Source organism: Prinia subflava, chromosome 1 (genome assembly GCF_021018805.1).
Source record: "Prinia subflava isolate CZ2003 ecotype Zambia chromosome 1, Cam_Psub_1.2, whole genome shotgun sequence".
In the NCBI taxonomy this organism is placed as follows: Eukaryota; Metazoa; Chordata; class Aves; order Passeriformes; family Cisticolidae; genus Prinia; species Prinia subflava.
The window spans coordinates 121,281,141-121,308,284 of record NC_086247.1 but is presented as its reverse complement, the minus strand read 5'-3'; the positions used below and the strand labels follow the sequence as shown (position 1 = coordinate 121,308,284).

The window sequence follows — 27,144 nt, the reverse complement described above, 5'->3', positions numbered from 1 at the left end:
CCATGTATTCAGGGTATGATCCTACCACTCTCCTGAACTCTGGTAATTTGCTTGAAGGGAGAGGGAAATATATGTGATTCCTTGATGGGATAGCTTAGAAGAATGCAATGAAAAAAATTCTCAATGAAGAACACAATTGTATTTTGCTCCCTCTTCAGGTTCTCTCTAGGAAACAACTGAGTAATCCCTCATTTAATTAAGAGTTAAAAAAACCCTAATGAATGTCTGTATGGTGTTTCTGCTTCTCTAATCCCCACTTGGCTGCAGCTTCTTAAGATATGCATTGAACCAATATGAGCTGTTCCTGAAAGAGCTGTTCCAGTATTATGTTCCTGAAATCTGTGTAGCAGCATCATAAATCTGTCAGCACACAGAAAATAGCAATTTAATTGTATTCTTTAAATTATATTATAAGAGAGCTTTCCACAAGTTTCCTTTGCTGCTTCCTTATTTTCAAAAATCTTTACAAAAATTATTCAAGATATTTAAATATATTGTATTTGGGGGCTGTTTTGTTTAACTAATTTCTTTTCACACTTTTCAGGAATCTAAAAGAGCTCTGTAACCACATGGCTGCAGAGCTGTTCTTTCTTTATTCCTTGGTCTTATTTTTTAAAATAACCCTCAAGTTAATGCTCATTATTAATCTCTGGATACTATATTGATCACTTTCAGCTGACTAGGCCTGACTCCTAATAACAGATTACATGTTTTCAGTAGCTTTCTTACTTCATCCTAAAGGTTCTTCAAATCCCTGGAGGGACTACTAAATCCCATTCTCCCTCTACCAGACTTCTCTTCAGTTTAAATAGAGTCTCTGTCGCCTTTCCAGTTCTCTAAAACATTCCTGTCTGAGACAGTGAGTGAAAAAGGAGAGAGGAGAGTCTGAAACACAAGCCACAATAGTCTGACATAGGAACATGTGTTTGGAGAGGCCACAGTCAGCCTTAGAGCATGGGGACTTTGAGAATGTGCTGGGCACAGACAAAGAGACTGCATAGCTCATAAGAATCACGTTTGCTCCCGTGTGTGCGTGGCAGTGCTGCCTTTATTGTGTTTGACCGCCTGCAGCATTGCAGAGGAACTTTTAACATGGAAGTTTGGTGTTTGGGAGGGCCTGCAAAGAGCCTTATTGGGCAGTGGCTCTGATCCCCAGCTGTTTTTGGCAACTGCGTCATGGCTCCTTTCATAAACAGAAGCAGCTCTTTTCTGATCCTCTCCTCAGCTATTCCTGAAGCTCCCTGCAATGAACATTAAAAATCATCTTGTCATACCCACCCTAAGCTTATTCCTAGTCAGACTGTAATGCTCATTTATTATTCCATTTGGCCTTTAATGAACCAACTCTTTCCAAACCAGTGTTTATCCCACTACTGCATTTCTCTAGAGTAGTCATGTTTTCACAGCCTCTGGCTCAAGCTTTTCTAGTGTTCTCAAATAGTCTGCACATGTCCTGGGCTACTCTAATTGCTGTTCTCTTCACTGTTTGAATTTATTATGGTTCTCTGGGAAAGGACAGACAAATTGTACTGAAGTTCTTTTTATTTGTTGCTCCATTTTTAAAAGAATGTGTCAATAAAGAAATAAAAAAGCATTGAAACCATAGTTCTTGTGTCTCTTTCTCTCTATAGTGTAATCTGTGAGGATTTTTTCTCCTTTTACAGAATCACATAAATGTTTTTGTGCTGCTGTCTTAGAGAAGGAATGTTGCAGCTCCATCAGTGCTGTCTGGTGCTGAGGAACTTCACAGATAGGGATCCATTCAGGCAGTGTTGTCTCCCTTGGCCCATCCTCTGGGCTGCATGCAGGCAGACATGTTTCTTGATTCCAAAGTCCCTGCAACAAAATTCTGCTTTCCTCAGGCTTTACAGCCAGTGGTAAGCTTGGCTTACTTAGGCTAACTGGGGTTTCCCATATTGTATGTTGATCCAAGTATCTGGGCTTGAAGTCTTTGTAGGAAAGTGAACTTGCAGGTTTTGGAAGTGATTAAAATTTGGGTCTTCCTGAAAGCTGCTGCCTCTACAATGCTTCTTTTTGCAACATGACAGTGATTTTCAGAAGGTTGTTTATTGTAATCAAGATAAGGAACTTTCTGGTAGGATGTCTGAGACAGAGTGTCCTGCTCTTGGCTTACAGCCCATTTCTGGTCTGTGCTTTCTGTCACTTTGCACTGCTGACCTAGGCTGATTCCTTTTTTTATTTGACTTAGAATTGTGCCTTAGTAGCTGGTTTCCCAGCAGCAGTGGGAATGCTGAGTACAGGTGAAGGCATCTGAAGGAGTACTGTTCTTGCAGAACGGATTCATGGGGATGTTCACCTTGAAGTAAGCATGCAGTGCACCCTTCAGGAGGTCTCACTCGTGACAGACCAGCAGAAGTGTTTCTCTATGAAGAAGGTAGCAGGATTTATACTGCCATCTATGTCTCTTAGCAGGGACTGCTTGTTTTAGTGGACCATTGACTGTGACTACTGAAAAGGCACAGTTTGAGGTCAAAGAGAAGCAGCCCAGACCTTCACTACTGCCCCTGTCATATAGGGAGCTCAGAGTCACTCATTATGCTCTGGAAAATAAAATATTCTGTTCCACTTCGGTGCATAAGATATAAATGGGTATAGATGTCTTGTGCTTTCTTCTTTCTTCTATAAGCATCTGTCTTCTTCTCTCTATTATGCAAGTGATAATATAAATGGTGATGTGAATCAGTGTGTTTTAAACTTCTTTTAGGAACAGTTGCAGGTGGTTTTTAGGATGCTCACTTGCCTGTGACTTTTTTAGCTTTCTCAACCACAGTTTAATCCACTGCTCACATACTGTTAACCTTTATGAATCATTTGCATTGTTGAGGTTTCAGATGCTGGTGCAGAGCCAAAGGAACTTTTCAGTTATAAAGTACATTTGAGTCTCATAGCCAAAGAATGAACTTCAGCAGTTACTGTGCTGAACAATCTCAGTGTTTGATATTCAACATATGTATGCTTTAAGTGGATGAGTGTTGTTCAGGTAAATCAGCATGGCCCAGGGTAGGCCTCTGCCAATCACACTTTGGAAGCCAGAGGGCAATAAAAGGACTCAATTTTGAGTTATGTGAGGCGCTGGTCTGGATTTTCATTTCCAGAGACAAACTGTTGAAAGTGTTCTTTGAAGTGTTCATTATCATAAAGCAAAACATTTTTTTTCTTCATCACATTGAAAAAAATGTTAGACAGCTTTTCCATTTCAGATACAGGGATTCAGTTATTGGAAATTTGTAAATGCATCAGAAGATATAAAATGTAGATCAGAAGGGATTTCCTTACTTGGATTTGTTTTATTCCAATAGAAGTAAATCAGGACAATTTGGGGACTTCTTATCCAGGACCATTTTGGACTACAACTAAGAAAATGACAGCACCTTACTTAGTTGCCCTGCTTTGTGTAAGTCCGTGCAGTTTGAATCTGGAAGTGCTACAAAGCCAGCAGAGCAGGAATGTGTTCCTTCTGTTTTACCTGCAGAATTGCTGAGTCAGTTACAATTGCTTAGAGTCACAATCAGTCAGAGCTGTGAATATAAAACCATCACAAGTAATGATCCATTAGCAAAACACAACTCTGGACCTGATTTGCTGTGCTTATATACCATATTATGCTCTGCTTGCATGAGTAGCATTTAATCTAGATAATATCTTTTCCTTTTATGCAGGTCACAGAGAATATAAAAAGTGTTGAAGAAAACAAACACAGAGTTTTTCAATATAGTTTTATAAATCCTTAAGTGTAAATCTTGGCATTAAAATAGAGTGTGCTAATATTATTGATGCCCCCTGGAGGAAGGAAGACAAATCTCTCATGCAAATAGAGGAGTATAAATCACAAAAACTCTGCCAAATTTAAATTGTATGGTTAGGGAGGAAGCAGTAAGGAAGCAGTAGTCTGCAATGGTAATAAGTTACTTATCAAATACATAGTGCAATAAGGACAGTAAGTTGCTGAGTCAGACTGTGCTGATTAACAGCAGCTGAACATGTAGCCAATACATTTCATTCTCTACAGTGCTGCCCATTCACATGAGAGCTGCCAAGTCATTTTATGAACACTGTTACACATACAGTAAGGTAAAAGGTCTTTTGAATTGCTGTTGTGTGTTGGTGCCAACTTCAAATGATAAGAAGTAAGCAGATAATCACGGTAACTTCACCTCCTGCAAACCTCGAAGAAGCCATTAATCCATTAAAGAAGTTCTGTCAATCAGCTGTGTCAGGACTGATTTAGTATTCTGAACTTTTGCCTCTGCTTTAGAGTGAGCTTTGCCCTGTGCTTAAGTATTGTCAAAGAGAAGATTTAATTCTGCCAGCTGAGTCTGATAATACTCTTGCCAGTATTACTTGTGGTGGAAGCATGAGATTCTTAGTAAATGCAGTATTTATTAGATCTGTGTCTTCACCTAGTTCTCCAGTCAATCTGCAAACTGCTTTTATGTAATAGTTACCCAGTATAAGGTGATCTATTGGAACTTTTCCTAAACAGAGATGTGTTTTATTGTCACACATTTTTGTGGGTTAGGAAAATCAGAACTAATCCACAATCCACAATTCCCCCTGAAAAACCTCAGATAGTTTACGGTTTATGTGTCCTTTGTTACTAAGTGACAAAAAAATCAATGTCTTTGAGAAATTTTGGGGCTAACAATTTGTGATCTCACATTTCTATCCCAACTAAATTAATTTAATAAAAACTGCTTACCTGTGAAGACCTGGCTGTATATGTTGTGATCTCCAGAGCCCTTTCAGTGTTTTGTAGCATATTGGTTATTCTTGGAGAAAAATTATATTTGAGCTCTTTAAAATGGGGTTGAGGGCCACTATCTTTAGTGGATTTGGATAATATATTTGGCCATTTTATTCAACAAACATGGAAAGTTGGAGGATAAGAAGAAATAGATAAGGTATAAACCAAATATGTGTGCTGTATGGAAAAGACTATTTTAAATACTTGAAATAACATGGTCATGTTCCTCTCCCTCAGTTATCTATTTAGCAAATGCTAATAAAAGTAAAATCTGGTGGAAAAAATGTATTTGCTGCAGTATTAGTACTCACTTGGAAGTTTCAGGAGGTATGTAGTTATGCTGAACTCATGTCAAATTACTTGGAGTCAAGTTCTCCGTGGCAGTCACATATAGTAAGCAGGGAGAGCTATGTAAGCTTTCTTTTGTAGCCACGATTATAAACTGCCTTAAAATGAACTGCCTCTTATTGTTTCCATTGCCACATCTGTAAACAGTGTGTCTTCATTGATCAGAATGACAGATGGATCTGCATTTTTAGCTGCACATGAATGCTCACTATAAAGACAGCTGTGCTGGTGGAAGAGGTGCTTTCTGTGAGCTGCTGATAATGTCTTTTTTACCTTTGGAAACTGACCTGGTGAATGTGCAAACAGAATTCATCTTCACTCTTTTGGTACAAATTCAGCAGCATTAAACCAGATTAGCTATTTAATCAGCATCAGTTAAACCAGTGATGTGTGAAGAAGTCTTCATGGAAGTACTCTATGTGATCATCTGCACTACTAGATCTGGAAATCCAATTGTCTCAGGCAAAGAGGTGGTGACAAGCAGCTGAGAGCTGGATCTTATTTCAGAAAGAAGCTGCCTTTGCAGAAGGCCATCTTCCCATTGCCAGTTGCAGGAGCTCTGAGTTGATTCACACACCAGCAGGGAAGATTCTTACTGTATTTTCTGTGAACGATTTTTGTAAACAGGAACAACAGACACTAAAGCTTAATGAATTGTTTAGCTCATTCTGAGCTCCTAATGCCACCATCAGGAGTAACTATTTCTAGCTGTCTTGAAACTGCAGTGGAATTAGTTTCCAACCTTGTTTCTATCACTTTTTCTCTCTCCAGTCATCTCTCCAATCTCTCCAATCATCTCTCTCCAATCATTCTGCCTCTTGTTTCCTTATTTACCTCACAGTGATGCATTATTTACATAATAGATACTCGGAGTTTTGTAAAGGAGAGATTTGGAAAAGACATAAAGCTTTTAAGCACAATCTTCTGTTGGTAAAAGCCACCTGACTGTAGTCTGGGTTATCTGTATTTAACCAGGGATTTCTCCTTCAGTCATGAGAACTGGAGTGTCCCAGTCTCCATGAAAGTCAAAACGTATGGAGGGAACAGCAAATGATATTAAAGTATTCCCCAAGAGCCCATGGTAATTTCTCCGTACCTGATAATTCTGAACCTGTTAAACTTTGCTGGAAATAGATTTTGGTCTCTGATGGTCCTCCTGTTGTGCAAAAATAGGCTTTGTAAGTCCACCTCCACACATGGTTAGTGTTTCTTGAATTGACCAGTGATCAGTGAAAACTGACTAAAAATTACTACTCCTAGCATTATGTATTCTGTGGAAGGATTTTGGGTTTGGATGGACAAATAGTTCACTAAAAATCACTCATGTACCCAGTTATATAAATAACAGTACAGCGTTGTACTGATGACTGGGAATGGCAGCTAATTAATGCAAATTGACCTCCCACTTAACATTATCAGCTTTTACTTTCCTGAAAAGCTTCTTATCTGTGACAGTGTGCTTTTTCTGTTTCAGTTACTGCCAAACCTTTCCTGACAAGCACTGCCGTGGCACACAGAGGTGCTGGCTTTCTCCTGTCCCAAATTCCCTCTAACCCTGTGTGGTCAGTAGCTGCCAAGTGCCCCTCGTCAGTTCATGCAGATGGTCTTTGAAGTCTTCTAAAACAAAGTGCCTGTCAATTAAGAACAATAATTTTATGCCCCTTTCCTGCAATATTTTATGTAAAACACTCTCAGGGTAAAATGCTGCTGGGGTTTCATCTCAGACTTCATAAGGGATAGGAAGAATTGCTTTTTTCTCTCTGGATCTTGTTCTACTGTTTGTGTAGCGATAAAATGTTTTAAATCATTCAGCTCTTATTTCACAGGTATTTCTGTTGACCCTAACAAATATGGCAGGCATGATTTTGGCCCAGAAATGCTACTTTTTGGTCCCATAGATGATTTAGCTTTTCACTTTTATTTACCTATTTTGGGCTGTCAAGAATTAGTTGTCTGGCAGAAGATCTCAGACACAGTAAGAAATCCATGATGCTTTTGTGGGGAATGGCAGCTGTGCTAATAGCTCTGTGGTCTTCTGAGGCTACAAGGGGGCCACATGAGTTGCTTCTATTCTCAGTGCTGAGACATCCTCCATGAGACTGTAACTATCAGCCCATACAGCTTTATTTTAAGCCAAGGTGCTTACCTTGACCACTGATGTAGTCAGATTCTGTTAAACTTCAGCAGAAAAGAGTCACAGCTGCCACACTGTTTTTAAGTAAGTTTCAAGAATAAAGGGTAAACTAACAGAGTTCTCTCTTGCCTCTTGTCTTCCTCAGAACAACCATGTCAAAAGCCTTGCTAGAGATACTGGGATGGAAAGGTTGATGACTGCTTGAATTGACCCCAGTGTCCCAACCCTCAGGTGATGTGAAGTTTGGGAACATGGTGTACCTAGAAATGTGTGTAGGGTAGAGGTGAGAGGGGGACATTGGCAGGCACAGTGGTCTTGGGTTTGTTTAAGTTGTCAGGAAGAAGGACAGAGAGAAAGAAAATTTCGTTTTTTCACATTTCACTGAGCTTTGGATTAAATATAACACTTTACAAGGACAGGGAGAGATGTGAAAATCTAAAAGGTGATATCTTAGTTTTTTAATCCCCTTTTGCTTGCACCCTGCAAAGAATTCCCAATGATGCTGCCCTTGCAGGTTTTTTACATGATCAATCGTACTGATTCTCATTTACTTTTATGTGGCTTAAGGGAATTTAAGATTCTTGCACAGCTCCAATTAATAGTAACTGAGTTTATGCTTGTGTAATCAAAATTTGTCTCTAAGATGACATTTATTTCTGTGAGGAATGGGGATAAAGCTAAACTGAAGATTTTATGGGATACTAAGAACTGGGATTTCATGGAGTGCCCATGTTCCAGTGGCTGTTCTTTTCAGCAATAAGTTTTTAATGCTAGAGTAATTTAAGACTTAATAAAATCAGAGGAATCATGAAATCTGAGGAAAATTAGAGCAGTGGTTTATTCCAGTAACACTAGCACCCTCTTTGGATTCTTTTAACATTAGCACTGCTGCATACAGTAACTTACTGAGAGCAAAAGCCTTCCCACAGTAAAGCAAATTCATAGACTTGTACAGGAGCCAGATTAATTCAGTTCCTGGAGCTGTGTGTCATGACATAACAAAGTCTTACCAAGCTGGACTTTTCTGTAGCTTCTCTCTCATAAATCTGCTTTATGAGAGAGAGTTGTGCTTTATAGTTATTCTCAAACACTTTAATTCACATTAGGTAACGAGATCATGAACAGCACACCCAAGAAAACCCAATTAGCCTACAGGCAAGTCAGCAAGATCAGTATTTGTTAGGAGAGTGTGTGTGCTAAGTAAACACTGCTAATCTCAACCTAGTCATTGCGTGCTTTGTTCAAGAGAGATTTTTGTGCCTCATAGGGTTGATGCTGCTTATTGCCAAGGAACCTGCACTGTGCAATTCTGGCTATGAGAGGAACAACTCGCCCTTTCATTTCATGAAGGAAAGATAAGATACAGGTGAAGTGTGCCTAGCCAAAGTGTCTGGTGGTTTGGCAAGCCTATATAAGGGAAGAAATGTAATAGCGTACCTGAAGTGACCCACTCTCATTTGCATCTCCCACACTTTATCTGAATCAGTGCAGTCAATATACAATTAGGGACTAACCAGTGTGTAAGCAGTGCAGGCAGTGTTCTTATTGATACCACTCATTACATGAGGAATGTGTTGTGTTGCCAGGTGCCAAAGACTGAAAAGACATCAGGAACATGTGATATGTGGAATGTCTTTTTAAAACAGAGTGAAGAAAAAAAGATTTATCTTCCTACACTCTTGTGCAATAAGCTGTATAATAGTTAACAATGGTATGTACTATTAGTACATAAAAAAAATTTAAAAATCCATTTATCAGTAATGCAAAACAGAAAACATACCCTGTTTATACTTGCAGAGAAATTACCTATTCATGCTAATACATTATTTACATTTTACCTTGGAGACTTATTTTTTTAAAGGCAAACAAAATAAAACACTACTTTAAAGGGCAAAAATTTAATCACTAAGCCTAGCTAGGAGTCTCTTGGCAATTTTACCAAGTCAGAAAAATATCAAAGGTTGAAAAAGTAGTTAATTTGCTTAATGGCTCTTTGTGGTATAATAAAAAATAAAACAAATGCCTGAAGTAAGTATTACTGGGTTAATCTAAGTGGTTCACCTAGAGCTCCAGAATCTTGTGTATTTCAGAAGAAAGGCATATCTACCAGGCCTTGCTTCAAAGGGTCTTTATTGTAAATGGGTAGATGTTTGTGATAAATGCCAATCACTCGTTTTTTTGAAATTTATGAATATTTAATAAAGAATAAAAATTGGTTACAAAAATATTAATACAATAATAAAAGTTTAAAAAAAGTTTTCAGAGACAGGACAAATAATGAGACAACAAGAGCAAAGAAGGTAGCCCGGGCTTTTGTCCCCCCTCCCTCCCAGACAAAGGCTAGGAAGGAGAAGGGCCCAGAACAAAGAGAAGTCTTCTTTTTTAAGCCTTCAGTTTATGACTATTCATATCTTACGTAAAACAAGTAATTTTCAGCTGTTTCTTGTCACAAAAGTTTTCTGTTAATTAAAAGAACACATGAGAGCATACGTCCTTGAGAAAGTTAGGTTCTGTGGATAAGAGGCCATAAATTCTTCTTCACTAGAAGGTTTAGAGGCCTCTGTAAGGTTTAGGGGCCTCTGTGAATGTTATCTCTGTGCTGCGGAATTTTTCTTCTTGAGCAAAAAAATATAACACACATACACAGCTTCTATTGTACTATAACTTATTGTTAATTACAAAACTACATTCACTACATTATTCTAATATTAATATAGTATAACTTTTCTATCTATCAGATTACATATAGTAAATATCTGCGTAGAGCCACACATACAATATGCCTTTTTCACAATCCCTCCTCTTTCTTGTTATAATAAATTGGCTCGAGCGGATATTTACTGCTCTCTTGCATCCCTTCTATGTTCATTTTCTTCATAAATCAGTCTAGCTTTTTGGAGGGGGGTCTTCTACTCTATTTTGTTTCCTTAATACCATAATCTTTTGCACCGTTTTTGTTGTATCTATCTTTTGATGTAAGGTTACTAATTGCATACCTTGAACTACACTAGTGATTAATCTAATAAAACAAGGGATCAAGCAAGGAAAGAATATTAAACTAGCTGTAGCACATAAGAGGAAAAAGCCTAGTTTCTTTCACCATTCTACTCCTAGCACATTATCTCACCAGCTGGTACTTAGCACGGATTCCCACTTCTGAACTGGTACATGGGTGATTTTTCTGATATCATTGACTATATCTAGGATAGCATCTCCATTATAAACAACAATCTGATGTATTGAATTTTTCACAAATGTCCCCTTCTTCAGCTAATAGGTAATCTAGTGCTAATCTGTTTTGGTACACAGCGGCTCTGATTTAAGTTTGTTGCCTGGATATTAATTCCATTGCCAGACCAGTTTTGTTTGTTATTATTTCTACGACTGCCTGAAGCCTTATGATACGATTTAACATATAAATGGGAGTTCGATATCCCCAACTCCCGTCCTGTGCCCAGGTGGCTGGTCCGTACGTTTCCAGTATGCGTTCAGGGGGCCACTCATCATCTCCCCATTTTTGGAATCCTCCAATTAGGTCTCTCTTGTTTCTTTTTAGATCCTCATAAACTGGTATCCCTAAGTGGTCCCCTTCAGGTCCAGGCAAAAGAAAAAAATCCTGGTTGTATGACACCCAAAGTACAGCTCCCTTTCCACTGGGGGGGAAGTTTTGGGTATGCCTTTTTTCCACATATCCAGAACAGACCGTCTGGTGCTTTCCAATAATCCAGTTTTTGTTCATCCATATTCTCCCAAAATTTTGAAATCTCTGGGATGCCAACATAGGGATTTTTTTCCTATATCATTACACTGAAAAAGTCTGATTTCATAATTATATTTACAATTTCCCTTTTTTTCTTCTTTCTGGGTCCAGTACATGGTAGGTTCTTCTGGGACCCACCATACAGAGGTTCCATTACTAACCTTGTATCTTTTACAGGGAGTTTTTCTTACTTCATGGAGGAGCTTTTTCCTTCACGCCAAAGACATTCTTCCCCTATAACTACTGAACTCAAAATCCATCCCCCTGGTCGATTTTCTCTCCTTATGCTTGTTTGGTTCCACTTAAGGAGCTCGATTGGGCCTAAGCTGCTGCTTTTCCATGGCCATTCTTCTGACATCAAGGCCCCTCCACAGACCCAACAATTGGTTATGTTAAGTTCTTTACTTATTCTTTCTCCCAATTCTACAAACAGATTTTTACCCATCTGTGAAATATCTATTTCTTTCTCTAGTTGTTGTTCCAATTTCTTATACAAACCATCCAGTGAGATTGGTACAGGTTTAGGTGGTGGTGTTGGCCTAGCCTGTTTGCTTATCAATTGCTCTTTTACCAAATCCTTTGCTTTACTTCCAGTAATGTGGGTGAAACACATCCATTTATCCCCTTTTGCGCATTCACTTCCCCTTAAATTTTCAGCAATCCAATACTTTTTCCCATTGTGTATGCAATTTCCCAATTTGGAAGGGTTATAACAGTGACTGTTGACATGAGTATGAGAAATAAAGAAGGAGCCTCGGTGTCTTTCCATATAGCATGGCCTGGTTAATATTTCAAAAATGAAGAAACAGAGAATGAGTGACAGAAAAAGGAGAGGTCCAGTATGGCTTATACTCCCACCTCCCATGCCTATGGGGTTGCAGCCCACAGCAGGTGTATGTGATCTTCTCGGTGGCGATTATAGAGGCCAATCTGGTCTTGCCCTCTCGTCTATTGTCACTTTCTCTTGGCTAATTTCCAGGCAAATCGTTTCTGACACTCTTTAATGGTGGTCTCCCACTTTTTCTCAGCTATCTTCCATTCAAGAGGCACTAATAACTCCCAACCACACAACTAAGTTAATATTTCAGTAGCTCCAAGTTCTGCTTGGATAGGGGGCTCAGGTGACACTCTACACTTCATGCAACGAGAGTGTCGTTTGTGTGAACTACAGTACCAATTTTTCCCACAGCTCAAACACATTTAAACCAACCAGCATGTCCAGTATTTGGGTGAATCAAACAGGGTATTTGGCTTGGCAATATATGAGGTTGTAATTCACCCTCCTCTTTATATAAATCACAGGCTAAGGCCAAAAATTACAGGGGTTTTCTGTCCGAAACATTTCTGATCTTCCTGTCTGCGGTGGCAGTATCCTCCCCATGGAGGGTACCGGAGGTGTCTCAAAGTTTTCCCAGGTGATATTTGAAACCACTGGTGCAAACTCGGTCTAGCTTCCCAATCTGGTGTGATCCTGTGTATGTTTCTTGGATCATGTGGATCTCCCCAGTTCATCACTTCTCATTCCCGTTTTAGGGTTAATTTCGTATCACCCGGTTCTGATGATATTGTCCACTCCTTAGGCTTTTCCACAGGTCCTTTGATTCTGCTGGCGTGGATCCACCCTCGTTCCCTGGTCCGGATCGCAGCCTCAGTGCCAGCAATACCTGAAAAGGACCTTCTCATTTTGGAGTTAGAGATATTAATCACAACAATTTTGATATGGTGCAATTTATAATTCCTTTGAATTGCATTTTGGCACACATAATCTATCTGTGTGTGCACTATATAGCTGACAGAAATGGCAGCATATTAAATTGATTATAGGTTTTAACAAAATCTTGGAATACAAGCTGCATAATGCTAAAATACTGTTATAAATATCACACCTAAGTTTTACAGGATAACTAAAAAAATGGTCTTGTCTTAGTCTGAAAGACAGGTATCTGCCACAGAAAAGCTGGAGCCACCCTTGTAATGAAGAATTCAAACTCTCTCCCTCTGAATTATTGTAATTTTGAAAATTAGGGGCCTCTCAGGCGAAGATCTGGGACTATAATAATAGTTCCTTTCTGGTGTGTATACACAGGTTAACAAACAACACCAACCCCAGCATTAATAACAAACAGAAGCAGAACTCAGGAACACTTCCCCAAGGACACCCTGGGGCTTCTGGGATTTCCCTCTTGGGGACAAAGATATTAATTCTTTTCCTAGACCCCAATGCCCAGAGGGGCCCAAGGTCAGGGGGGGGTCCTGGTGCAGCTGCTTCACAGCTTCTGTTAGGGTTTTCTTACAGAGCCAGAGCTGCTGGGCCTGGGGTCCCCAAAGCTTGAATTAATTGTTGTAACACTTTTGATGTAAAGTGTGTTCCTCTGTCTGAATCTATTTTATTAACCATCTCACATCTTGGAATAATTTGTTTCAAAAGGGTTTTACTTACCACATTAGCAGTAGCCTTGGCAGTGGGAACTGCCTCCACTCAATGAGTTAAATGGTCTGTTATTACTAATATATATTTCCATCGTTGAACTTGAGGAAGTTTTGTAAAATCTACTTGGATACTTTGAAATGGTCTAAAGGCTAATTCCTTACCTTCCAGTGTAGTTCTCCTCATTATCTTTTTATTTTATCCTTTGACAAGTTATACATCTTTCAGTTATCTTCTCTGTTATTCTACAAATCCCAATGTATTCATAGTTTCTTAAGAAATAATCACACAAAGCTTGGGTACCTCAGTGAGTTTTCTGATGCATGTCTTCTAATAATTTTCTAGTAAGTACTTTATTAAGTAATTGCCTTCTATCAAGAAGTTTCTGTTTCTTTGATTCATCTGGTTTACCTCTTATCTCCTTCAATTCTTTTTCCTCTGTTTCACTAAATTCTGGAATTTTCAATTTTCCTTATTTGGAGTTAATATTAACATGACCCTTTTAGCTTCATTCTCTGCTGCACCTTAGCTTCCTGGTCTGCCAAATTATTTCATCTTTTGGAGCCACACTTATTTCTAATTTCACTTGTAATTCTCATCTTAACAAATTACTCCTTGTTCCTGGGACTAACTAAACATCTCCTATCTAAATTCTGGTATCTTTCTATATCACCACATCCCTGATGACAGGCAAAAGTCTCTTCTTGCTCCTGCACTCCATCACATCTTTACTTACACCATGCCTCTCTGAAATATCTACCAAACAAATTCTTCTTGCTTTTGTACCTTCCACAAATTCCAACTCTTCCTCCTGTCTGCATCTTCTAAAATATAACATAGACTAAGCAAATAATCTAGTGAACACTAATACTTCTCTTTCTTCACTCCTCCTCCTTCAACTTTCACACACATTCATTCATCAACTGTAGAAGAGACACTTAAAAAGCACTAAACACTGACTTCACATGGCCAAGCTCTCTCTCACCAAGTGAAAAACGCTTGAAAAAAAAATGTTAGCACATCAAGCAGCAGTCATTTAAAAAAGCACAGCTTCAGACACTGTCTCCTTTCCTCTAAAAAAAACCACAAGTCCTTCCTAAAACATCCCAGAACACATGCACGCTGTCTGAATTTTACAGGCTACCGATTTAAAAGAAACTGAAGGCCAGCGCATGAGAAATACTGAAAAAATCTTTAAAACTTCTATGACCCGAGTCACTCGGTCATAAGGAAAAGGGCAGCTGCGGGCGCTGATAAGCGAGCTGGAGGAGGGGCGGGCAGGGAGCTGCGTGTCCCACGCGCGGCTCGGCGCCGCCGCCTCCACTGGGCAGCCCCTCTGCCATGGCACGGCTGTGCGGCCGCCCCTCTCCCTTTCTTCCTGAGAAGATCTGCATTGACTGCGGTTTCCAAGGGAACGGCTTCCCCAACAGGGAGTGGGCTGCCACCGGAATTCCCGAAGGGGAAGCAATTTCCGGTCTCCTCCATGCGGCCGCGCTTTCCGCATGGCCCATGCTGGCGGGTCCAGCCGCCTCCGGCAGTCGCCCAGCACCACCGGAGCTGGAATCGCTACTGAGGCAGCTAGGGACCGGACCAACCCGCCACACGCCGACAGCGGAGGAACCGCCGCCGGGAAAGGGGGAAGGGGGGAGGGGGAGCCCGCTGCCCCGCCGCCACCGCGAACGGGAGGGGGGGGGGCTGAGGGGGAACCCGCCGCCGCTGGGGGGGAGGAGAAGGAACCAGCCGCCCTGCTGCCGCCGTGCCGCAAGCGGAGGGGGGCTTGCCGCCGCTGAGGGGGGGAGGGGAGAGGGAAAAGCCCCCCCCCCCCCCCCCCGCGCCGCAAGCGGAGGGGGATTCACCGCCGCTGCTGGGGGGGAGGAGGGAGAGGGAACCAGCTGCTCTGCTGCCACCGCCGCCGTGGGGAGGGGGAACCTCCAGGGTCGGCTAAGCCACCACGCGGCCACCCCCCACGTGGCTCATGGCGACCGTACTCGCCGTTTCCAACAAAAGCAAGGCAGTGGCGGCAACGCTCAGCGCTGCCAAAACAAACTAGCAAACAAACAAAATACTGGGAATGAGGCTGAAAAAGCCTTTGCGGGAAAATAGCGAGAGGGACCGGGGTGGGGGCCGGGTACCGTCGCTGCAGAGAAGCGTCAGCCGGTCCCGAAGCGGCAGGCGGAGGGACCGGGGGGGTGCCGGTCCCGACTGAGCCGCCGCTGCGAACAGCGAGGGGGGCAGGGGGGAAACCGGCTGGGCTGCCGCTGCGAACAGCGGACTCGTGCCTGGGACAGAAACTGGGGCAGAAACAAGCGACAAGCCAGAACCTGGGGCAAGCACAGGGACTGAGACAGGCACCACCACCGGAGCCGGCAATGCAACTCCCAAGGGACGATCTTAGGGTGGTATCTCTGTTGATGATTTCTCCCCACTGGACTTCTATCCCTTTTCTTTCAAAATTTTCTCTATTCTACCCATCCCTGTCTCTGTTCACCTTCCCTTTTACCCCCACACAAAAACTACTTTTCTCCTTTCTCCCACATTATTTCTTAATACAATTTACCTTCTCTGAGGAACTATAATAAAGCTTAAAATAAAAAATCTACACTTTCTATACTTTCATTCGTCCACATTCACTCCACTCTATTTTTCACTTAATCTCACACACAACAAAACAATCACAACTACAAGGTACCTTTTACTTTCCACACACTTTTACACTCTTTAACCTGGCCAGACAATGCCCTTCACAAACCCTCAATCTGGCAGTGTTGGGGGGTTCTCCCTTCCCAACCCCAGGTGCTCTTGGGTTTATTTCCTAGATTCTGCAGAATTTAACATAACCCTGGATGTCTCGGAATTGCTTCCTCCAATCCAGCTGGTTATCAAAACCCTCAATCTGGCAGTGTTGGGGGTTCTCCCTTCCCAACCCCAGGTGCTCTTGGGTTTATTTTATAGATTCTGCAGAATTTAACATAACCCTGGATGTCTCGGAATTACTTCCTCCAATCCAGCTGGTTATCAAAACCCTCAATCTGGCAGTGTTGGGGGTTCTCCCTTCCCAACCCCAGGTGCTCTTGGGTTTATTTCATAGATTCTGCAGAATTTAACATAACCCTGGATGTCTCAGAATTGCTTCCTCCAATCCAGCTGGTTATCAAAACCCTCAATCTGGCAGTGTTGGGGGTTCTCCCTTCCCAACCCCAGGTGCTCTTGGGTTTATTTCATAGATTCTGCAGAATTTAACATAACCCTGGATGTCTCGGAATTGCTTCCTCCAATCCAGCTGGTTATCAATGCCCTTCACAAAACCCTCAATCTGGCAGTGTTGGGGGTTCTCCCTTCCCAACCCCAGGTGCTCTTGGGTTTATTTCATAGATTCTGCAGAATTTAATATAACCCTGGATGTCTCGGAATTGCTTCCTCCAATCCAGCTGGTTATCAACCCTGGGTGCTCTTGGAATAATTCCTCAATCCCAGCAAAAGTTTTTTTAGGGTCCCCTTTTTCACACACTTCACCTTTTTCCCTGGGGGGGTTTCTCTCACTCCTTTTTACCATTCACTTTCGTCCCCGTACTGGCCGTCTCCCTCGCGGGACAACGGAACCGCAGCGTAGGGGACTCCGCACTCGCTTGGAAGGTCCGGGTGTTACCCCAGCCCGCCTCTCAGTCACACACTTTCAGCCCCCGTTCCGCGCCAAACGCTGCCCCCCCCAATCCCAGCAATTCTTACCACTCCGTTGTCCTTGGGTCTTTATTCTTCGTGTACACTTTGATGTTAGGAGCTGGTTACCGCGGTTTTTAGGGAATTCTTTCCCTTCTCTTTGCCTTATTGTCTCCCTTTGTCCTTGGATCTTACCCCTTTCTGGGGTACTCTGCGAGGAACAGAGCCGAGGCCGCCTAATGCAGGCGGGACGCGTCTTCCTGGTCTCTAATCCTCCCACAGCACCCACAGTGGGGTATTTTAAACCATCCCTCTGCTACCAAATTGTGATAAATGCCAATCACTCGTTTTTTTGAAATTTATGAATATTTAATAAAGAATAAAAAATTGGTTACAAAAATATTAATACAATAATAAAAGTTTAAAAAAAGTTTTCAGAGACAGGACAAATAATGAGACAAGAGCAAAGAAGGTAGCCCGGGCTTTTGTCCCCCCTCCCTCCCAGACAAAGGCTAGGAAGGAGAAGGGCCCAGAACAAAGAGAAGTCTTCTTTTTTAAGCCTTCAGTTTATGACTATTCATATCTTACGTAAAACAAGTAATTTTCAGCTGTTTCTTGTCACAAAAGCTTTCTGTTAATTAAAAGAACACATGAGAGCATACGTCCTTGAGAAAGTTAGGTTCTGTGGATAAGAGGCCATAAATTCTTCTTCACTAGAAGGTTTAGAGGCCTCTGTAAGGTTTAGGGGCCTCTGTGAATGTTATCTCTGTGCTGCGGAATTTTTCTTCTTGAGCAAAAAAATATAACACACATACACAGCTTCTATTGTACTATAACTTATTGTTAATTACAAAACTACATTCACTACATTATTCTAATATTAATATAGTATAACTTTTCTATCTATCAGATTACATATAGTAAATATCTGCGTAGAGCCACACATACAATATGCCTTTTTCACATGTTGTCAGACAAGAGCCCTTTTTTAAGCTTTATCATTTGTACATTGTCACACAATGTTTCTTGTTTCTTCAAAAGCTTTATACCAAAATCTGCATGTTGCTTAAACCCCATGTTTTCCTCAGTGAGAAGAAGGATGTCCCAGATTAATTTCCAAGCAGATGATAGTAACTTCTCAGGGCTCCTCTCCTTGCTCAGCTTGAGGACATAGAACTGTTGGGATATTAACAGGCCCTGCAGGGATTCCATCCTTCAGTCTTAGCAGTTCCTGTGGGAGCTCTCTTCCTCCCATGGCTGGGGTTTGTTCAGCAGCCTGGTTAATGACATAGCTGTGACATGGGAGCTGCACCCAAGCTCTCTTGACTTGAGATCTGTGACTCAGGGTGCAAGTGGGCCAATCCGTCATTGAATTGGTCTCCATAAAGATAAGTATTGCAGAATTACAAAGAGGAAATAAGTCCCTTCACACAGAGAGTTTAAATACAGTTGTGTGTTTATTTCTTTCCATACTAACGTGGATATTTTAAAGATAAATATCAACTGCCAAATCAATATGATTCACACATTCTCATACAAGATACAGAAGTCATGCACTTCATTGTGAAATCTGTGCTGTGATGCTATGGGACTCACTGCAATCAACATGAGGTGTGATATCTCACAGATTGCTGTGCCAGCATAAGTCATGCCTCAGCTGAGCTGAACAAAAGATCTACTTCTAATGTGTGATGCTACAAAGATAACAGGACTTAAAGTGTTGAATTCTGGCAACCATTTGTATATTGTTACATTTATAATGAGCTGGGACTCTAATTCAAACTTTGCATCTGTCTTAATAATGAGAAACCTTTATAGAAACGATATACTTGCAGATCAGCAATTTTTGAAACTTTATCCCATAGCTAATTCTTATAGATTTTCCATTTCTTCTGTTAGAATTGGTGTATATCTACCAGTGCTGTAGATATGTAGAATATTTCTTAGTATTTCTTTTCAATTCACGTTCTGTCACAGTTGTATTATTGTAACAGAATGTGAATTGAAAAGAAATACTAAGAAGTATTTTCAATTTCTGTTTTGTTGTGTTACAGGGTGACTTGCACATTTTACAGTGCAATAATTGGACATATTGCTGATACACATACACATAAATAATGACAGTAGGGTATATGGTTGTTTGGAATATTTGTTATATTTTTAAAACTCATACTGGTTAATCAAGCCTGAAGCCGCCCAGAATGGAAGGCAGAAGAGAAAGAGGAAAGGTAGAGCTTTTCTGGAAAGGAAGTAAGATATTAGCAGATTTTTAAATTTGGCCCTGTTTTCATTGGAGTTCTATTAGACTTTAGCTGGAGTCTGCCAGTATCGCACAAGAAACAGGTGCTCAGTATTTTACCATCTGCCCCTTTATGTTCAGTCCGTAGAGCATATGGAGTTTGTCTATTGAAAAGAAGGCTTATGGAGGAGAGATTTATCCTTCCAGTTTGGAAAAGCCCAGAACAAATCCAGGGAGTTGTGCACATGAACACCATCCCATTTCCCTAGAAACAAGTGCCCTGTTTGCACTCTTCAAACACTTTTAGATAAAATAGGCATAAATCAAGTTTCACATGAGAGAGAGTATCCTTATGGACAATCTGGCTTCTGTGCAGTAGTTCTGCAGCTTCCCTCATGATGTCAGAGCATTAAGGGGAGAGATACACTTGTTCAATAATAGTAATAAGGTACACACTGTAACCCGTGTGACCTTCATCAGAGTCTCCCACTTAGTACTACTTTCCTACTCTCTGACACGTGCTAGGGGCCTCTAAAGATCTGTTTCTTTTCTCAAGTGTGGTTTTGGCCTGAAAGGGATGCAGTGTGGGGAGCCTCATGACCTTCGCCTTGTTTTCTAGATCAGGCCAGAGAACATTTTGTATCTCTTTTCTGTTACTTTCCCATGCATTGTCTAAATTATTAATAGAATCAGATGTATCACTCTTGCCAATCTTAAAAAGGAAATTATGACTGGAGAATAAATTGTTTCAAATGTCTAAATTGACTTTCTCTGCAGCCTTTTATTCTTGCAAAGGGAGGGAGTCACTTATCTTGCCTAACCTTAAAATCTGCTTGGTCAGGAATCTGCAGGTCTGGGAACCACCATGACAGCCAGAGGAATGTGAATACTTTGCAGCATGATAAACAGGGAAGAAAAAAAAAATTAAAAAAAAAAAGGACAATTTTCATTCATTCTATGCTGTCACTAAACCTACTGGAAACCTTATTAGTGTGCCTTGTCAGTGGAAGGACAGCTGCCAATGCTCAATGCTCTAGCCTGATGTGTGTGTATAACTAAGGCTCTTGGCAGTGGCTGAAAGGTGTTTTTTAATGCCTTTTCCAATTTTTGTGGTCTTGTTTGATGTGAACTGAGGACCCATTACACTATAGAAGTGAGAAGGCAACTACTTTTCTCCAGTTCATTTGACTAGGGGGTATATGTATGTGACCCACTGCCAGTGCACTTAGCAAAGCATATCTGCACCCAGTCAGTGATTGATTCCAGTGTGCAGAACTGCACAAGGGTAGATAGTGTTCATCCTTAAGGCAAAGGCATTGCTGCTCCATGAAAGTGTAATGAGTTATTGTAATACTTTGTAATTTATTTCCCACAAAAGACAGTAATGGCTCAAAGGAGCCCTCACAGGCCATAAGGTAAATAAACTGAGTGTTAATAGCTCCCAGGTAGGTCTGCTTAGCACCACTCAGAGTGTATTTTTCAGGAAAGATTCCATGTGGCTGTCACCATTTAATAGTTCCTGATGGCAGGAAGAATATTTGCTCTGAAAGACCTTGGACTATGAAGGTGGAAGACTTTTTTCACTGTGTGTTTCAGTTTTTGTTTTAAAGGATATATTCTTCCTTTCAATTTAAAGGTCTTTTAAAGATCAAAAAAAATAGAATATGATAGGGGAAGAAAATGCTTAAACTATGACAAATGAAAATGTTTTTAGAGGCTCAACATATTTCAGTTTAAGATGTAAGAGCATAATAATGGAGAAAGCATTTTAATGATCTGTTGATCAAATATTCAGAGTCCAAGGTTATGTACTTTTCAGTGTGTACAGGGGAAGAATTTGACCCACTGCTGTAAAATCTCCTTCGTCCTTATATAGCTGGTACAAGGGCATAGAGTCACAGCAGTCCCTGGTTGCTTCCTGTTAAAGAGGAAAATCCCTGGAAAGGTGCAGTGATCTCTTCCTCAGCCTGTGTATCTGGATGATCCATTCTGGTGAGCAACTGTCATGAGGAATGCACTTCACAGTCCTGTGAAGTTAATTGTGAAATCATCAAAGAATTATTCTCATGTTTCTAATATACTTATCAATGCTGATATAAGAGGTTGCTCATTTTCTCTTTTTGAAGAATTTACATCTATACTCAAACTACCTTAATCCAAAATCCCGGTAGTTTGATCAAGTGTTTTGCTGGTGCCATCAAGTGGCAAAATGTTGGATTGCAAAACTCCCACAGGCACCCAAACTGATTCAAATACCTCTTGAACAGCACCAATGAGGAAAATAATCCCCGACAAACCTCCTCTAAAAATACTTTTATAAAAAAATATGTATGAGAAAAATGGACTGAAATACCTATGATGTCATGATTACTTCAGTTTGATCTGGATTCTAACAAGTAAAATGCTAATCTTTTTGAGTATTATTAGTTGATAAATATCGACATCCTATAAAGCAAACTCAGAGATCCTTGTTGAAGAGCTACTTAAACTGAAGTGGCACACAACTATATTCTGAATTTCCTTCCTGACTGTGTTTGCTGTCCTTTGTTACTAGCTAATCTCTTTTTACAAAACGTGGCCCTTTGATTTCATATCATAGTGTTAGGAACGAAAGAAAAAAAAAAAAAACAACAAAAAAAACAAAACAAACAAAAAAAAAACAACAAAAACAACCACCCCACAACTGACCCTCTCCTGGCTAGAGTAACACCCCCCCACACCCCAGACAATCTGAGCAGGGAGAGCTGCCCTGAAGGAAAGTTGCCTGGCAACTTTTCCCTACCTAATTGAAATGTGAAAAGAAGCTGCCCACACCTAGATAGCCCTATTGTCCTTTGTAACTACCTCATTTAGCAAGAGTAACTTCGGCTATGACCAGGACAAATGCATATGCATTTGGATATGCAGATAGGGCAGGGCCGCCCCCGTGGATCCTGGGAGGTTTTTTTTGGGGTAACTGCAACCCAGGACAGGAAGCTGGATTCGTCAGAAGAGAATTGGATAGTGCCCTGGCTGAGCGGGGAGTGGATGCACCTCCTGGCCTGGTTTGAAGATTGGCCATGACCTGTGAGGAGCCTGAATGGAATGGGAACTGGCCAGCTGAGCTGGCTGATGCAGAGAATGGGAACTCTTGAAACTTTTCCTTGAGGGCAAAGAGCTGACTGCCACTGCTCTGCCTTCTGATGGTTGACCAGAGAGAACTGCCAGCTGTTTCTATGGGAACAAGGACTCAGCATCCACTGGGACAGCACCTGCTCCTTCAGATGGCTGCAGTAGTGTGGAAAACTCCGATCGGACTTTGCAATCCTCCTGATGATTTTAATAATGAGCTGATCACTTTAATAAAGAGCTGAATATTAATAAAGGCATATGCCCTGTTCTTTTCAATAGCTGCACTTCATATCATCAGAGTAGAGTTAATATTCAGTTTGCTGCAATATTCACTAACTTCACAATATGGTCAACTGAAAATTTAAACATAGAGTTCATAATTCATACACACGTCACTTTTTTTTTTTGTCAGCTGATTGACATCATAGTATTGTTCAGATGAAAGGCCTCTGTGCAAAGAAAACACATGAATTGGTAAAGCTTATGCTCTATTTCCTTATAAAAATCCAAATAGATTGGTATGGTTTTGTCTTGATTTCTCAGGGGACTGATAATATCAAAACTCATAGAAGTCCCATCAGTATCGTTTAACAAGTGCAAGTCCTGGACTCTCCCCTGGGTTATATGGTCTGGTTATATGTACAGATTGGGTGATGACAGATGGAGAGCAGCCCTGGGGAAAGAGATCTGGTGTTTGGGTTGATGGCAAGCTGTAGATGAGCCAACAGAGTGCCCTGGCAGCCAAAAGGGCCAGCTGTACCCTGGGGTGCATCCAGCAGAGTGCAGTGAGCCAAGCGAGGGGGAAGTGACTGTGCTGCTCTGCACTGGTGCAGCCCCACCTCGAGCACTCTGTGCTGGTTTGGGTGCCTTAGTGTAAGAAGGACATCAGAACTGTTGGTGTGTCCAGAGGAGGAGACCAAGATGATGAGAGGTGTAAGACTTACAAGGAGCAGCTGAGGTCACTTGGTTTGTTCAGCTGGGAGAAGAGAAGGCTGAGGGGTGACCTCCACAAAGTCTACACCTTCCTCAAAGGAGACAGTGGAGGGAGAGGTGCTGATCTCCTGTCTCTAGTGACCAGAGATGATAGGATGTGAGAGAGGCCCATCAGGGAAAGTTCAGGATGGATATTTGGAAAAGGTCCTCCACTGTGTGGATGACCAGTCAGTGGAGAAGATACCCCAGGGGAATGATCATGGCACCAAGTCAGCCAGAGCATCTGGACAATGCTCTTGGTCATAGTTTAGTATTAGTCCTGTGAGGAGCAGGGAGTTAGACTTGGTTATCCATATGGGTCCCTTCCAAATGGAGATATTCTATGATCATTTCACTTAAAAGTTAGCTCATGATAACACAGAGGAGAACAAGGACAAGAAGGCAGGTTTCCAGTCTTTGAGTTATGTTTTAACTCTTTAACATTCTAGTCTGCATCTTCCATTCCTGTTGTCCAGGAAAGGCTGCAGGACTGAAGGCTATCCTTGGACTTTTCTGGGTCAGCCCTAAGCAGTGTGCTCTGCTTTCAAAGCTTTCCTGTAAGTCAGTAATGGTGATCTGATTCCTACTTGAGTGTCTCAACAACAGAAATTTGGCATCATTTGCCTATCTTTCAGTTAGTCAGGTTGTCAGGGTTTTTTTTGGTTTTGTTTTCTTTTCTTTTCTTTAAAGTTAGGCTGTCATGAAGAAAAAGAAGTCTTGGAACTGGTTTCAGTGGAAGTGGCACCAACCTCAGTATATTTTAAAGAACAAATTGGCTGTGGTTAGAATCTAGGAAAAGGAGCCCTAATTCCAAAAGCATTCCCGAGCAGCTCCTCAGCTGTTGTCTAGACATATCTCTTCTTTTACAACAGCTTTCTGAAAAAGCTGAGCACTGACTTTTCATGTTTATGCCTATGGTATTTGTGGATGCTGTAAATTAGGCCAAAAGCGAAATCTTTTAAGTTCAGGAAGGATGTTTGGGACAATAGCCAACAGTAAATAGTTATCAAATTATGGGCAAAAAATAAATATGGAAATTTGGAACTTCAAGTGTTTCAGCAAAATACTGTGTAGAGATTTGTGAGTACCAATATATTTCCACATTAATATTTAGGGCATTGTGGAAAAAAAAAAAAAGCTTAAAATGCCCATGCAGATATTTGTATATCTCAGTCTAAATTGCTGTCCAACATTTCACTGCCTGATGGTTCTCTTGGTGAAAGCACTTCACTGAAATGTTTTGACTGAGAGAAGTATATGTCTAGCCTATGTTGGCTGAGGGTATTCTCCACTATCATAAGGTGTACATCCATTAAAAAATGTTCACGGAGATCCTTTTCCCTTGCTCAGTTGTCTTCTGGCAGTACATGTAGAGCAATTCCTCCATGCTTCCTTTCTGTTCTTCAGGTAAGTTTGCAGCAATGAAGGAATTTCCTGAACTCTTTATATCTGAAAGAAAAAAAGCCAAAACCAAAACGTCTTTTGATAGCAGCAACAGTGATTGTTACCTGAAGTCTGTTAAACAATGACAACTTGGCTCTATTTTCATGTCTGATTTACTCAGCTTATTCTGGCTAATGCTATTAGGATGAACTGTCACTAGGAGAAGTTAGAGATTGTCTGAATTTCTTTATATTAACTGTTTCTCAATAAACTGATAAATAGCTATAGATAATTTTAGGATATCAATGCTGAATCTGACTATCTGATGATAAGGTAAAATACACAGGATAATTTATTTGTGTATATATACAGCCTTGCATTATTCAAATATATGTACATGCTCCTGGTTATTCAGGGGCACCTTCTGGCTGTGCAAATATTGGTAACAAATACTTCCGTCCAAGAAAATAATGTAATAAAATTAATGGATGAATTATTTTTTAAAGCTGAGAAGAACTGTTAGATTTATTTATTTATTTTTATTTATGTGACTAGGAAAAAAAGTAACATTTCAAAAACATATGATATTGTAAAACATGCAACCATCTTTTCCCATACGGATTGGTGAGTTCATGTGTGTGTTTACAGTAGCAGAAAAATGTAGCTTATTACCTGTTTATTACAGATTTTCATGGTCACAAAGAAAAGAATGTTACAACCTTGGTATGTGTATTTATGGTTTTTGTTTCAGAGTTGGTTCTAATATAGTTGTCATCTGAAAGGTGCTTTGCTGTTGCATTACTTAATTTTTCCTTTTTCTGGGTATCCTGTGTAGTTAATATGATTCTTTCCTGGATAGTCATTAAAATTTAGATCAGGTTTATAATTCAGTAAACTTCCAAGCCTATTAATAGTTCAAAGAGTGCAGATGGAAATTCTCCAAATTCCTGCAATGCAAGGAATACCACAAAAACTTGCCTCAGGGCAGATATGTAAGTGGAAGGCATCAGGACACAGTTTGATAAGCATGGTAATCCAATAATATCACAGTATTCTCCCTGGAATTCAGATGGTGGGTAGGAGAGGTTACAAATAATAAAAGAATTTATCAATAGTAATAAACCAGAAGGCTGCCAGAAAGATGGAAACTAAGACCTGATTTTTCTAACAACAGAGATAAAATCTCATATGAAAGAACACTGGAGGACTTGAGGCTCACTCTGGAATCTGTTATGTATGGAAAAAAACCAAATTTAGATAAAAAAAAAATGTCATAAGTGCCAAGCAGCATTGAAGTTCAGCTTTCCAGACCTTTAAAAATTGCAGGAATTCTGCCATATCCGGCCCCCCAGCTAATAGTATAATTGAGCCTGTAAAATACAGTAAAAACTCATTGAAACTTCCTGAAACTTCCTGATTACATACTGATGATTATGAAATCTAAATGCACATTTCCTTTAATTTTAAATTTTAATTTAAAGGTTTATTTCAGTAATTCTAGGTCAAACTGTCATCTAGGGGAAAAGAGGTTTAAAACAGGACTAGATACTGCGATGTTGGTGATTGATTTGTGAAATATGGTCATTTTTTCCAAATCAGAAATGCAATATATGTGTTCAGCTTACTATTTGTGAAAATTATTTCATGAGATTTTGAATGCTAAAGCCACAGTATAATTTATTTTAGCAGTCCTCTTTTCAGCTGTCATGAACATATTTCCTGGGGAACTGACAGACTATTACACAAAGTAGAAGATATTTTGTTTCATTAAAGAAAAAGGAAAAAAAATGTGTCTTGCCAACCAAACATAACCATGAGAAAATGCTTTCAGTAACAGTAAATTGGTATCAAATACTTCTAATGGAATAGTTTTCCTTTACAAGTTCTGTTCTTAGCTGTCTTTTGAGACAGTGGGACAAGCAAGGATTTTGAAAGAGTGTTAGTAGTACATTAGAGTTGGAGGCTCTTGATAGGACTTCAGGTCTCTCATTTTTTGGTAGTGTTGGGGCAGGTTATGCAGTAGCATCATGTTTCATATTTGAACTTTTAGGGGAAGATGCAGGAGAAAATACCAGAGAACTTGTTACTGCATCTATGTACTCCATACTAAGGAGAAAACAGATGAGTTCTGCCTAATTCTGGAAAGTGTCAACAAGAAACAGTGGCTGCTTTTACTACTGCTACTGGTTATTTGTACCAGGTTACAAAATAAAACAAAAACAAAATGCAAAGAAGCAGAATAAAGAGGTGTGATACAATTGCTTTTTGTTAATGATGAACAGAAGCTGGAAATAAGCTTTCATGTAAGAGCAGAAAGTTTGGACTTGCCGAGAAAAGGACTTATGCA

General features: G+C 40.4%; 1 protein-coding gene across 1 annotated transcript; it reads right to left on the bottom strand.

Annotated features, from left to right (window-relative positions):
• Positions 1 to 1,572: 1,572 nt before the first annotated feature.
• Positions 1,573 to 26,826, bottom strand: SPMIP4 (sperm microtubule inner protein 4). Its single transcript, XM_063391357.1, is given in 15 exon segments — positions 1,573 to 2,104; positions 2,284 to 2,384; positions 4,363 to 4,496; positions 4,721 to 4,739; positions 4,742 to 4,818; positions 4,821 to 4,865; positions 6,210 to 6,269; positions 7,377 to 7,561; positions 14,734 to 15,221; positions 22,810 to 22,889; positions 24,722 to 24,746; positions 24,749 to 24,863; positions 26,017 to 26,024; positions 26,678 to 26,787; positions 26,790 to 26,826. Coding segments are annotated over 15 exon segments (2,016 nt in total).
• Between the last annotated feature and the right edge of the window lie 318 nt (positions 26,827 to 27,144).